At 39.4% G+C, this 15,090-nt stretch overlaps 1 protein-coding gene across 2 annotated transcripts in view; it reads right to left on the reverse strand.

Moving 5' to 3' along the window:
• Nucleotides 1-207: 207 nt before the first annotated feature.
• The window catches only part of TTC17 (tetratricopeptide repeat domain 17), a 55,665-nt gene continuing 40,782 nt past the window's right edge, over nucleotides 208-15,090 (reverse strand). Inside the window, exons 17-25 of one of the 2 annotated variants that reach the window (XM_041459936.1) lie at nucleotides 11,354-11,524; nucleotides 10,743-10,993; nucleotides 10,027-10,192; nucleotides 7,579-7,699; nucleotides 7,103-7,262; nucleotides 6,542-6,625; nucleotides 4,940-5,059; nucleotides 2,600-2,743; nucleotides 208-1,269 (exon numbers count right to left, since the gene is read on the reverse strand). In XM_041459936.1, the coding sequence (XP_041315870.1) occupies nucleotides 1,138-1,269; nucleotides 2,600-2,743; nucleotides 4,940-5,059; nucleotides 6,542-6,625; nucleotides 7,103-7,262; nucleotides 7,579-7,699; nucleotides 10,027-10,192; nucleotides 10,743-10,993; nucleotides 11,354-11,524 (1,349 nt within the window). In that variant the 3' untranslated portion in view covers nucleotides 208-1,137. Of the gene's footprint in view, nucleotides 1,270-2,599; nucleotides 2,744-4,939; nucleotides 5,060-5,439; nucleotides 5,544-6,541; nucleotides 6,626-7,102; nucleotides 7,263-7,578; nucleotides 7,700-10,026; nucleotides 10,193-10,742; nucleotides 10,994-11,353; nucleotides 11,525-15,090 lie in introns of those variants that run through there. The other variant, XM_041459937.1, reaches the window with a different exon arrangement.

The raw sequence follows: 15,090 nt of genomic DNA on the forward strand, positions 1-15,090 counted from the left end.
GCCTTATTTCCTTCTGCCACAGAGTCAGACACAGTGGCACAAGGAATTTTCCAAGGGTACATATGAAATCATTGGTTGATCAGGATTGTCAAAGGCTTTCCTGGCTCCCAGCTCAGTCTGCTCCCAAGGAAAGGCTGTAGCTCCTCCAGACTAACCCGGACTCTTGCAAGTGGCGCACGACATACACAGTACAGGAGAAGCTGCGAGTTGTTCATAAACAATTTATTTTATTTCAAGTATGTGCCCTTTTTGATTCTGGAGAATCATGTCCTCCACCAACCAAAGACAGAACTGATTTGGAAATCTTCCACCTGACTTTTTTGCTGTTGATACCTTGACACCATGTCCCTCCTCCTCCTTGGCAGCTGAAAGTATGGCTCAGGGTGAGCATAAACTTGCACCTTATTCCAAAACGGCTAGAAATACAGTGAACAAGAATTAGTAAATCAACCACTCGGGGAGGCAGAGGGCTATGAATATACAGACAAATATAAAACATCTTATTGGGATTTTTACCAATTTTTTTTTCCTGCAAGTATGATTAAAAACTACTTTGACTTTAGGGTCCTGCTGTTACCTCCTCCTCGTTCCCCAACAGAAACGAAGAATTCCAAAAATGCTTCATGTTTCTCATGTTTTTTAATAAATATTTAAAAGTCTGTTCCTCTCCTTCCAAAAAAGCAGGTAATGTGGTATGGAGTGAACAAGACTGGACAAAGCATGAGTTTCACATGGATGAATTGCTGATTATCTCTTCTTACTATTTGGTACAGTTGTGTGCTTTGCATTTCCATTGGCTTAGATTATAAGACATGAAGCAAGTTATTTTGGATGCTGATGCCAATCTGAGCATTATGGAAAAACTAACAGTGCCTAGGTCCTGTTACAGGTGGTCATGGACTCATGGAAGTTTCTTGGTTTAATATTTACACGGATGTTTTAAAATTATGGTCTGTGAAATATATTTTCCAAAGATGCTCCTCTATTTGACATAAAAATAATAAAAGAACCCTTGATCCAAATCCCATCTCTTTTTAACAGTCTTGTTAAAAATTTCAATTCATCAATTTATCTTAGCACACTTAAGAGCAGAATAGAGAATAATGACATTTTTAAAAAAGAGAAAGATGCTGATCTCTAAGGAGACCGTCGCTCTTTTTTCAGAAGTAAATGACACTGAATGGTGCGGATTCGGTTCTTTGCTGGGGCAAACTCCGGCTGAAGCTTTAGTGTTGACTCATACCATTTCATGGCCTTTTCAAACTCCTCCTGTGGAGAAAGAAACCAGAGTGCCAAGAGTCAGATTCTAAAAACAGTGAACACATCTTCTATGCCTTTCCCATCCCAACCAGTTGTGCAGCATGATATGCACTGAAGTAACAAAACCAATCCTTGTGATTTAGGATTTTTTTTCCTTCTCCCACAAATAACTGATATTTTCTTGGGCTAATGACTCAATTCTGCATAATCCATGGAAAGGAGTTGAGTTATTGCTGAGAATTATTGACCAATGTTCTCGCATTTTCTTTTTGATAGTACACCTCTGTATTCTTGCTGTGAAAGTAACTTCTAAAAACAGATTTCAGTCAGAATTTGAGTAGATCAAAGCTTTAAAATAATGGACAATGCAAAACCATCACATTTTCTGAAAAGCTAACATTTTTAGAAACAACCTGAAATTATTTTTAAAAGATTACTCAATAAAAAGAGTAAACCTGAACAAAACCTCCCCAAAACTTAAATAGCATACAATAGCTAGACAATTTCAATTGATAAGCTGGACTCCAGGCTGGTAGTTAGAAGCATTCATGTGGAAATAGCATCTGTTTTTGTATAGGTGAAATCTCATTACCTATGCCACCCTGCTTTTTTATTAACCAGGAAAGCATGCCAATATCTGATAGAGTATTAGAGGAAAAATGAGAGGAGAAAACACCCAAAACATTCTGGGGCTTTTCGTCAGTTTCATCACTTATCTTTTTCTCTTAAGTTCCTTTTCTCAGTAACTTTAGTTATGAAGTAGAAATAATATGAATTTCTGGCCATATCATAAAGACTAACTAAATGAAGGTGAGTTGTAAATCTTGCTTTTTAAAAAGGTGTATTTTAATAGTATATATAGACAGTATAAAGAAATTTGAGTTCAATCTGCAAATTATATTGGGCATTGACAATCCAGATATTGAAAATGAACTTCCCTTGTGTATGTTCACAACTGTGAGTTGGGTTTTACTTATTATTCCAAGCTTTGCTCTTCAAAACAGACACCAAATTCATCATAATTTTCCAGTATTATAAAAATATCTTGTATTTAGATAGGTGGACAACACAAATTACCAATTGTTTGCTCCTGTCTTTACAAAGCTTTGCACATGGCATTCTTAAGCCAGCTTATAAAAATGCTGGCCTTAAAAGTACTAAACAAAAAACAGGAGTAAAATAAATAATAGAAGTTTTGTCTTTCTAAAGATACTAATTCTTGATGATCATACCCAATTTCATGAACGTTGCTCCTTCAAAATTATTTGTGAGAATAAGATTTTGCATACATGTAAATAGTGTCCCAAAGACAGCCACAGCTGGGCAACAGCACACTCACCATTGCTACGTAGACATTTGCCAGCGTGAAATGATTAACCACGAAGTGCGGCGCTATTTCCACTGCCATGGTAGCCACAATGATGGCATCATTCCAGAGTCTGGCATTGTGGAAGATGTTTGCTAGGCTTATTAGTGGTACATCCTGGAGGAGAAGAGCAAGCAACAAACAGTTTCTTTCCATTGCAATTGTCTCAGGATCAGCCAGACAAACAGAAGAATCCACCACCAAATGGCACTCATCTGGTTCCTACCCACTTCCCTCTCTTTTGATGTTGAGAATAATGATCCAGACCTATTTTAATACAAAACTGCATTTGAGCCTGAGTTACAAACAAAAAAACCTCACATCTACATCCACTCACAACAGTGACAAACTTTACTCTTGGATAGAAAAAAACCCTCAAAAATTAACTCACTTAAGTGAATGTACATTTCGTTTTTAGAAGCTCTTAGACTATTTTTCTCCCCAATGATGAGGTACACTCTTTAGAAGCAAGACAAGCTGGTTTTTTTGAATACCCTCCTTCAGCTCTTGCATAAAAGGAAAGGGAATATGAACAAAGGGGACAGCAGGGAAGAAAACATGGGCTAACCATTAGTGCAACAGATACATCATTTTTTTGTCCTGCCTCTGCCACAGAATTGTTATTCTGATGCTGAGTAATAGCTATAAATAAAATTTTCTCAGCTAGACACTGATGGTATGTTCTTTATTCCCTGGATTTCCAGACTGTGACCTTGTCTGACTGAAAAAATTGTAGAGCCCTGGCAGCCAGGACAGACTCTCTGGGAGCTGGGCCTGAAACCTTCGAAGCACAAAATACTGCTTAGTACCAAGGCTTAGGTGCCTTCAACAGCACAATAAACGTTCTGGATGTATGTGATTCCCAAGTCCTTGACCTTCACATCTCAAGGAATACCTGTGCTGGCCAAGTTATTCACGTTTGCAAAGCAGATATTATGGAAGTCAGAATCACAAGAGAAGTTCACTGGAAAATTAGTTACCTTTTGTTTGCGTAAGAAAAGTCAAGAGAAAGTAGCCAAAGTGCATAAAAGCAAAGAGGAGGATAAACCAAAATACACAAAATAGCTTTTAATTCAGTGCTAACTCTGAGTAAAAGTTGCAGCTCTGTCTTTACAAACAAGATCCAGGATTTTCTCTGGAGGCAGCTTCAATATGGAGGACAAAAGGCACAAATTTGGAGAGTCACACCATCTCCAAACAACATTATATCATACTTCTAGAAAAAAAGCACTACTTCACCAAAATCTTGACCAACTGTAGTTTCCAATCCATAGTCTGACCCTTACAAATCACACAGCTAAGGACTCCTTTCCTGAGGAACCAATTACATGGAAAGACAAGAAAATAAGCAAAAGCTGGCTGTGTTAGGTCTTGGTTCCAACCTTGTTTTAAATGGATAATGCAAATAAATAGAATTATAAGAAACATACAAAGAATGTGCAGTGGGCATGTACATTTCTTAGTTGAGGCATTTCTGCTGTTAATGGCTAAATCCTCCTAATAATATCCTGAAAGCATTAATTACTTCGTCTCGCAATTTTCAGAGAAAGGTTGAAGACCAAGATTCCAGTGGAATTTACATTTTTCCAGGCTGTACAATTTGTTGCCCAGGTCAAAAAGAAAAATCTGCTATGTTGAGTAAGGAGCCTATATTGCATTTATCAGTTTGCAAGGGGGAGCCTGGTGTTCAAGAGCAGACATTACAATGTTCAGCATAGCACCTGGCAAGGTGAAGCGTATAGAGCACTTCAGCCAACTGAAACACTAAAGAGAAGACTGTGTCCAACGTACTGCATTATTTTTTTTTTGAGCAAAGAACTGCTGCACAAAGTCAAGGACTAGTGTACAACTGAGATTCAGAGCTCAAATGCTTAAGATTCAAGCACTTAAGTAATTCCTTTAGATAATCACCTCCCAACCTCTCTAAAAGCACAACATACTGCCTTCTCTGAAAGCGTAACCAGAAAACATACACTCACATCTTAAATTAGAAGACTCGTCCAGACAAAGGCTAATGAATACTCAAAGTCCTAACTAAAAGGAGGAAGTTCAAGTTTGGGATGCCCAGAGGAGATGTCACACGCACTGAACTGCAGGAAATTCCACTGAATCTTTTCTGCAGTTATCTTTTTTTTAAGAGACAGTTCATACTAAACAAGCGGCGAAAATCTCGGTTTCACCTCAGCTAGCTAATATCTAATACATTACAGACACCTGATATACAGTGTTGGCCTTCACAACAGTCTGTGAAAGCTCTGCTGTGATAAGCAAAACCTTCTGTCACCTGAGTAGTGGGCACACACGTGTACACACCTTCATGTGATGGGGTGCATAGTGCAATGCTTGCCGTAAACAGTCAATTGCCTTCTTTCCTTGGCCTTTCACCCTCCAGTAAAGAGCTGCCATGCTAGAGAGGACCCATGAAGTCTGATTCTGGCAAAAGAAGAACACAAAAAATTATCACGTAAACACCGGCAGTGAATACTCTTCCTACATTTCACTCTTCCAATTTATTTGATATACTGAGGTAGGGGATGTTACACTTTAAAAGAGCATTAAACTATTTCAAAGCAGCAAAAAGTTTCTGACAAGGTATATGCAATAGCAAGGTAAATGAGACTGCCAAATGAAACAAATTCCAAGTGCAACATCATTTCCTTAGGAACAGAACAGCAGTTAAGTAGCTTTCAACAGCAACAACAGTTTCAACAGCCACAACAGCTTCTAACCAGCTCTCGGATGCTGAGCATCTATATGTGCACACACATTACCCAACATGAAGGAAAAAACTTAGCTAAATTAGCTGATTGGACCTGTAGGCTCCCTGCAGTCACTGGAAAGAGAAAGGATGCCCTGGGATGCAGCTCAGTCCGGAAGCCTGCCAAAGTCCAGCCTCTATCTGGCTGACTCCCATGCCCTGTGTTACAAAGGAAAATACTGAGAATTCTGTTTCTAATCTCTGCACTAAATATTCCACTAATTTGGATAAATCTTGGTGTCTGCAGGGGAAACTAGCACGGAAGCGAAAAAGCTAGTATACATCTAAAGTGAAAAGAAACTAAGTCTTGTAACATGAGGATAAGAGTAATGTCTTTACTTCCAGGGGATGGACAAAGCTATATTGGTAATAATTTCAAAGCACAGCAAGTACCTCAGACAGCTTTTGGTCCAACAGGCTAGGGGCACCAAACTGTTTTCATTGAGCCCTCTTTTCCACAGTAGTTTGGGATACTGTCCCTACTACTTGTAAATACAGAGTAGCAATCCCTGACATTCCTGTCTGCTTCGTGGATCCCGTGAAAATTATGTCCCTAATCCTCTCATCCTAGGGCTCACAGCTGAGGTCCTTTAGCTAGGAAGCTTGGATTTCTCTGGAGAGAACAGGAAGTGCAGGCTTGCACATGGTACCACACCTCTGCCTGAGCCCATCTGACACTTCAGGCCAACACTGCACCAGGTAGAAGCAGCAGGCTGAAACAGGAAGTCCCTCTGAGGTGTCTGACAGCAGCATGCCAGGAGTGTTACTGGAGAGGGGAGACATAGCTTAACTCCACTTTCCATAAGCTGCAAGTCAGTGTAGCATAAAGAGAAAGAAGAGGGCTGAGAACTGTTGAAATAATTTCATAAATCAATAATCAGCAACGCTGCTCACTACAGGGCAGGAAACACCGGGACATTTGACAAGCTTAGCTTTCAGCAGAGAGATACAGAAGACACTTGATGGTATAAGCATAGGATATACCTCCACAAAACACCTGTGAGGGCATTACAGATGCTAAATAGACACAAATCCCTAGTCCAAGTACTAATACGTTCCTTGAAGAGGATTTCAGACAAATGATTGGAGACCGGATTGACCACTATGCCAGTCATGAGCAGTAAGCCCAGACTTCTCATCTTCTCCTTTACACATACCTTTTCCAAAGCTTTGGCTATTCGAGTACCAACTTGTTCTAGTGACTGTGGTGAGTAGTGGTCTTTGCCAAGATTCTGCAGGACCTGTGGAAGAAGAAGTAAAAGTGCTTAGGTGCTGGAACCCGGTAAGAGCTGTCCCCTTGCTTGTTGGTTGTTTTTTTGCCTGGCGTTTTACAAATGCTGTAACCTGCTTCAACCTAAACATAACTGTCTATCTTGAGTTGATACTATCTGTATAACACAGTGCTATAACTCCATGGCACTGAATACTTAGAACACTAAAAATTCTGAGTATGCTGAGTTGGACTTTACCTTCACTAATTCATCCACAAAGAGCTATAAATACAGAGACACTAATGGTGTTTCAGGATTTCCCTCAGGGCAGACTGTTGATGGCTGGGAAAGCATTCTGGTAAAATTTCATGCTGCACTGTTCTTACAGTTTTATCCAGGCATTCACTCACTGAAAGTCACGTCTGGAGACAAGGCACTGAGCCAAATGCACCTTGAATCTGCCACAGTATGGCCACTTTTGTGTGACAGCCTTCAGCTCTGGCATACCTCTTTCAGCTGACTTTCTCCAGTGTAATGCAAGCTGGCCCGACTAGAGACACCTTGCAGGTGGTCCAAAGTATGCATACTGGCTGGGAGGTTTGGGTTACAAAGGGGCTCCATGGCTGGTTCCTGCAGCTGTGTGGCAAAATCAATGTGTTCTGTAATGCTACAAATGTCATAAAACAAGTCAAATTAGTTAAGAGAACAGAACAGTCATTAGAAAGCTCTCTAGTGAAAGTAAACTGCCCAAAACCTGGCAGAATCTCATCTGAGTAGCTCAAGAAGCAAGAGAAACTGGATCTTCCATCTGCACTTCCACTTTTCAAGCCTAACTGATGAAATTCCACATGATGCTTTCAAACTTAGAAATCCTGGAAGTTCTTTCTTACTAACATAAAATCTTCAGTTTACACACACTGAAGACCATATAACTGTCCTGCTTTGTGTAAGCCTTACTTAGGGCTCATATCCAAGATACTCACTCAATGTTTTTAGCAGAAACAGCAAGCCACGTGCTGGCTACAGTTGTGAGCTCTACCCTGCGGAGTTTCAGGCATTCATCAGGGCTTGGCCAGCCAAGGCTACGGTAGTCACGCCTTTTTCCTTGAGAAAATAAAACAAAAATAGAAGAAACTTTCTAGAAGGAGAAAGACATTCTACTTCAGTACAATGACTCTTAAAATACGCTATACCAGTGGATACATCCCCTACACTATAAAAGTCCCTGTCTTGCAGAGACATTTCTTTAAGAACATTCCTAAATCTAGATGGATTGAATGGGGCTGGTAGCAGGCACAGACAGAACCAGATTGTGCAGAAGACAGATTAGGAGATGAAGTTTCAAATCTGTTTCATTACACTTTTTCCAGAACTATAGATTAAGAACAATTGCCAATCTCGTTTACAGGTAATGTCTCTACTTAAACGTCCTTAAGCCAAATTTGTGAGTCATCATTAATGTTTTACAGCTACAGTTAAAAACTAATAAAAGTTGACTGGTCTATCTGTTGACAATTCCAAGCGAAAAATACTGCCAATACCATTCAATGAGTATTGTCCAAGACAGTCAGTGGCTTTTACTGTGTTCTTACGCTCAAGATAGAAACCTTCCTGAAACTATTTAACAATTACACTTTAGCTCTCCCACTTTGCAGAGGAGCAAAGCAAGGCAGGGAAAGGTTAAATAACTTGCTTTATGTTAACTAACAGATCACTGAGAGAAACATGAACCTGATCCTTACATTTGAACTAAAGCCTACTGAAATCTTTCCCTCAGATTTGGTGTATACTCTATCAAGTCCTAGGAAACTGGCCTGTGTTAAATGTTAGAAAACATTGTTCTCTCGTATCAGAAATGTCCAAACTATTTGGAACATAAGAAAAATTCACTATAGCAGTAGATTTGCACAGTGGGAAGCCAAGTTTAAAAACATGCCAGTCTATCAAACCAGCTATGTGGACAGTATTTCAGTATTTATTTCTAGTTACATGAAATTTTGCCCGTTTGGATGCAATGCCTATTTCTCATCCAAGTTACAGTAAACCACTTCATCATATTTTGCAAACAAGAAGAAGCCTGCAATACCATGTATTTTGTAACATATTGTGATAAAAGGGAAATTAATTTTGAGATACAAAGGGCAATTTCAAAGGGAAATGATCAGTTCTCATCACCACCACTGTGAACTATCTGGTTGCAAGTTCTTACTGGCATTAACAGCAAAAGACATAAAGAGGTATGGAAATGCTAGAGACAGTTCAGTAGTCTGGGAAGGAGTGAAACACAAGATAGATACCATCATTCCTCCGTTCTACTAAGAACTCCCTAGGTGATGTTCAATATGTTACTTAAATTTTAATGATTTAGCTCTTGCAAAGAGGATGCCAGCAGACTCTGCCTCACAGGACTGTTGGGAAGATTACTTTACAATTGAGGGATGCTATGTAATAAAGCCACAAAAGTAACTTGGAGGGAAGGAGGATAAACACTGAGGAAAGGACAGGTGTGTGCTCACAAATGACAGTCTGTTTTCATGTATTCCTGGCCCCCCCATTTTAAAATTTAATTCAATAACCTACATTTGTCAGTTGCTAAAAAAGGAGGTTGTTAAAGATTTAATGTAAAAGCCTTCAAAATGTGAAATCACTTTCCAGGTCATCAAATCATCAAGGACTAAGATGCACTCTAGAATTTGCTTACACATCAGCCCTATAACCTTAAGATTTTAGCTCCCCTGAAAGGTAAGATAAGAAGCATAGGGGTCAATTACTTTGGTTTTATTCTTTGGCACCATATTAACAGATTACTCTCCAATTCCTCTTATTCAACTAGCAAAAACTCCATCTGCCTCTCAAAATCTCATCTGTGTTGGTGCAGAACTCTTCTGTAACTACAGTGTTTTGGAAGACAGTCTCTAAGTTTTCTCTTATAATGTTACTGAATAATTATAGCAGAACACTTGATTTTCATTTATTTACTTCATTTTTATTAGACTTTCAGCTCTGAGTTGTATGCCTTCTGCTAACCAGAAGGCAGTACAAACTCTTGTTCTGCATCCTGATAAACTAACTCCTCCGCCCATTCAGTTTATCAAAAGAGATCACCAAAGTCCCCTCTCTGTTTTACAACTTTTACTCACAATATCTACCTCTTTCATTCTCCACTCTCACCACCTCATCCCCAGAACTTCTGGAAATTAACTACGAAGTTTTCTTTCAACACAAAGTTAGGCTGCACTTCATCAAGAAGGTGTTGATGGAAGAGATTTCTTCTTTTTCCATGCACTCATCTAGAAGGGACATTCACTACATAGTTTTTGTGATGCTTATTTTCAGTAATAAACCAGTGTAATATAAAGGTTGCAAAGGAAATAAACCACAGTAATACAACAGCTGCAAATGATTTGCTTTCTCTAGAAATTTCAGGTTACCTATTGGTCCAGGAGAAGGTATCTTTGGTCCACTGATCTCTAGAGCAGTTTGGTAGAAGTTTTCATTTTCTGCATTAGTCCCTTCTTCCACATTTCTCCCAACTGGTTCCTGAAGATCCAAGCTTTCAACTTTTGGTTTCTTTAAACGTTTGACCTGAAAAGTGATCTACCAAAAGAACAGTATGAGCAAGGTTAACAGTGAGAAACACCATGACTGCTTTGCACTACTTGTTTTAGCCCAATGCACTACTTGTTTTAACCCAAAGATGTTACAGATGAGATCTTTGAGTTTAGATGGGGAGGAAAAGACGGAGTCATTCTCGAAGCCTGCTTTCACTGCATCACATCATGCAAACTAAGTATGCAGCTTCTGACCTCCAACACAGGAGAAAATCAATTTAACTGCTGGAGAACTGAAAGGCATTTTTCATAATATATTCTACTGGTAACATGATGACAAGAGGGATTCCCGTGTTCTCATGCTAACTAGAACTTTTGGTTAAAATATTTTTTTATTTTTATCCGTGAGGAAGAAGTTGGTGATGGATTGAAACTACTTGTTCATTTCACACCAGCCATCAATGACTACATCTTCTAGGCTCATAGGGGAAGTTCACAGATCTGTATCTCTCAGCGCTAAACCTGTCGAACTGTTCTCATCTTTCCCTCGTCCACAACATTTAGTACAAGACTTAAGTAAACTAACTCAAACTTACCCATTCAGCTTCATCATCATCACCACAGTCTCCAAAACAGGAGCTAGCAAGTCCATCCTGAGATCCCTTCTTCAGGACCCGGATTCCCTGCAAGTCCATCCGACGACCTTTTACCTCCAGTGCCCCCTCAAAAGCTTCCTGAGGCCAAGAATTTTCAAACTCATCCACCAAAGCCAGCATCTCTTCAGACATCTGATCATCTTCTAAACCCTCCACTCCTTCTGAACCATTGCTTTCTGCAGTGACTGTGTCTAAGAGGGAATACCATAAAAAAACTTCAAAAATTATTTTCCTTGTGCTTTCACAAATTGTACAAAAACAATCTTTTTTCTGTGACCCGACTTTTCCACTTGCACAACCCAAGTATCACTGACTACTCACTGCGAACTGCACAAAGAGAGAACTAGTCAATGCAGACCTCCTCACTACAAATAAGCATCCCTGTTGTGCTTGGAGAAGACTGGTGAAGAGAGTGAAACTAGTTCATGGATTACTTGGTTTTTTATGGACAGAGAGGGGAAACACAGCTTCTTAGTGGAAAATAGACAGCTCTTCTGAAAAATCTAGAAACAATTTTATTTGCCAGAACTGATTTTGTAAGGCTGACTTACTTTCCAGTCTCAAGAAGGAGGGGTCCCTTGCTGAACTCTGAGGAAGAACTTCTGGATCTTCTGTACCTCCCTCAGAGTGTCCTTCTGTCACTGCTGTAGCTGACTCATAGTGGTCATCAAAGTATTTCTCCTTGCCATGACTGCCATCTGGATTTTTCTCATGACAATGGCCTGAAAGAGAGAAATTTATTGATATACCATGAGAGAAAGTTCCTCCTGGATACAAGTGCAGAAGCCGTATTGTGGAAGCTACCATCTTCTAGTTTTCTGTGGGTTTTCTATGTTTTTAATCTATGGATTAGAAGAATAATTCTATGAAGTATGAAAGACTTCATTCAGTGATTAAAAAACTGATCTGCTCACTGACAAGGGAGATAATGTAAAAGAGTTATGGGAAACTATGCTATTAGGTATATGCTGTGGACTACCAATGCAAAAGAAATCAGCTACTTTTCAAGGGAAGGTTGCACAGGAGATGAGAAATTACTGTGTGCTGGTACCCACTCCAATGAACACTCCCAAGACATGTTTTAGTGACAATGCACCATATGAGGTGTTTGCCTGCCACATGAATTTTCACTTGAGACACCACAGTGGTTGCCATGCTTATGTGCAAGAGAAAAAGGGCCAAGGCAGACTGATGTGGGAATGCCAGACTGACCTTCTCTGCCAGCAACAGACAGCATGTTGTTGACTAGCTCATGAAACAGAAAGACAAAAGCTAAGAGCATTAATCTGTGCAAAAAAAAATCAGAAGTTGATATAGCTGAAAATTTAACATCTATAGTTTTGTGCTCAGGTTACAAGCTCACGTTCCACCAAATGCAAAGATCCAGGGAGAACATTGGAAAGAATCCAAATGCAGAGTCAGTAATAAGCAGAAATAAAAAAGCACACACTTGCAACAGTAGCCTTTGAGCATCCTTTAGTGCCACATAAGCATTTAGACACTTCAAAGAGTGGCCACCTGCATATTAGAGGTGCTTAGGGAATGCAGCTAATGACACCATTCTCCACATGTGTGAGAAGCTGAGAACTGCCCTGAACCCCAAGGTGCAGCTATGGAGCTAAGACACAGACATGTATACAGCTACTGCTCTCAAACCCTTCCTTCCTTTATTTCTATCACTCCTGAGTGAAAATAGTATACATGAACAAATGAATTAAGAAGCCCACAGCTGAATAAAATAAAAATTAAATGCATTAGATTCTCAAGTACATTCTCCATTCTAGCTTCTCTTGAGTGCAAACTGTATTTCTCCATGCATATGGGAAGCATTATACTTTTCAGTCAAGAAGCATAAAATAACAAGAACATGAATAAAGCAGATCAGTGACCCCTTTCTACTTCACACAATGATCCTATGTTACAAAGGATAATTCTAGGTTTTACTCCTTTATCAGGCCAGTGGGATGAGAGGATGGTTCTAACTCTCAAGGGTAACCTGTTCCACTGTTTCTCTGCAAAGTGAAACTACAGCTTTTAGCTCTCTGTTCTCCATCTGGGAACACTCAGGTGTCATATCTGGAGGAGAAACAGACCAGTATTTTCTCTCTGTGTGTGAGTGACCAAAATCAAACAAACTAAACTTGATTTATAAATCTTTTGGGAAAACTATTTCTTGTCCTACCTTTTCTGCTGTATGTAAGAAGACAATGTTATGAGTAAATACATAAAACAGAAATAGTTAACTTCATAAACTCTTCTAACATCTACCATCCAGTTATACTCAGCCTTTCCTACTTTTATCAGTCATTGATTCTTTCTTCAATCCCCTGCCGACCTCTCCCATTCTGCCAATAAAAAACTAATTGGTTTAATAAAAAAACAAAGAAGAAAAAAAGAGAAAAAGATAAAACAATCACTTGAATATATATGGAGAGCCTCACATTTAGTTATGAGAAATGGTGCACACAGAACACTTAAGCTGCCCCCACCTGACATCAACCCAGCCTGATTTCAATGCAAGTCAGGTGATTCTCAGAAACGTGACGGCCACAATTCCCTTGCCTGAAGATCCACTCATTATTAGTATAAAGAAGCAGAGGGGCAAAAAACCAGATAACTATTTTTAATTTAAATAAATTAAAAGCCAAAAAGAATTTAAAAAGCTGGAAAGCACAAGCAGAAGGAAAAAAAAAAGTTGGTACTTAAAATTCTACTTAACACCAACTCTGTTAATATTAATTTACAAACACTGACAGCTAAAAACAGGCTAGATGACTGTGCTGGCTTCCTTGGGATCTGAGAGCTGCTATATATAGAAACCTGAGTGACCTAATTTTTTCAAATTGCTGCTTTCAGTTGTCTGATATTGCTGGAGACAAAAATGTCTGAAATTTGGCCGAATGTAGCTGAAAAACCAATGGAAGTTGAGGATCTCTAGTGAGTGAACCATGAAGCTGGTGGTACTGACACACTGCAAGTCAGAACTTCACAGCTGCTGTCAGCCAGATGCCTGAAGTGGGGAAGGGTGTGAGACCAGCAAGGGAACAACACAGCCCCAAACTCCAGGCATGTTCTCTGTCTGTAGAACTTTGGCTGTATCACTGCAATACTTACAGCACCTCTGCTACGTGAAGGACAGAAGCGACCACTGACCTCAAATGCCCAGCTATTTATTATTAATATTTCACATATATTCTGGCTGTCTAAATCTGCACATGTGAGTTTTAGGTGTAAAGTCCTGACACATTGATATTACAAAACTCCGAAGTCTAAAATTTCTACATTGTACTTGGTAAGTTCAGCTTAGTTCCCCTTGAAAATTTACTAGAGAAGGATCACTTTCTTCCTCATTTATTTTCTGAGAGCAGCTGTTGTCACTCTTCCCATTGATTCTAGAGCTTGGAAAGCTCAGAGGGAAGTGCATCAGAGTCTGCCTTACCTTATGTACTATGAGACCTGGTTACTAAATTCCAGACAGTGAAACAAAAATCATACTGATGATGCAAGCACGTGTCTGGGCCTTTATTTAAGTGGTGCAAATAACACAAACGGTCTGTACCAGGCTAATGTAGAAATTGGCAGAAAAACCCCACAAAGCAGTTCCTAATTTACAAAGGAAATCCTCTGGAGAAAAAGCAAATACAAACTCTGTATTTGACACTGAAGCCTTGAGACCTTGGAGATGAAAAGCAGAACACAGTACTGTTTATTAAAGGTACACAGTACTGTTTATTATTTATTCTCGTATTGTTATAACTTGTAATTTTTCGGCCAATGTGAACACACTTGTGCAGCATTAGCACAAATCAAACTAGAAGAGATTTGCTAGATTATCCTTCCCATTTAATATCAACCACCTTCATGATTTTCAGGAGCTCTCTCAAATGTCCACTGAAGCTGTGGTAACTACTGCAGTTGGTAGGGTGGAAAAAACCCCAGAGAAAAAGTCAGACTCAAGTTCTTTAGGAATGAACTCTTAAGCTGAAATCCACTTAGCATAAGGAGGGAAGCACCCAGAGTGCTAACATCTGTCACAGGGAAGGAGAAATATTAGGAGGCAGAAGCGATGCAGTAACTGAAGTTTAAGAGTTGCTCCATCTATGAATGGGTAACAAATACTTATTCTGAACCATATTTAATGTTGCCACATTTCTCAGAAAAGTCACACCTGGAAACCATTATGAACTTTCCTCATTACATATCAACTTTTCCAGTGCTACGTGTTGGGGTTTTTTTTGTCTAACAGCAAATTTCTGTCAATTTACGTGACCCCAGATGCTCAGATTGA

This window comes from Pyrgilauda ruficollis, unplaced genomic scaffold (assembly GCF_017590135.1).
Source record: "Pyrgilauda ruficollis isolate IOZ18807 unplaced genomic scaffold, ASM1759013v1 scaffold14, whole genome shotgun sequence".
Lineage (NCBI taxonomy): Eukaryota > Metazoa > Chordata > Aves > Passeriformes > Passeridae > Pyrgilauda > Pyrgilauda ruficollis.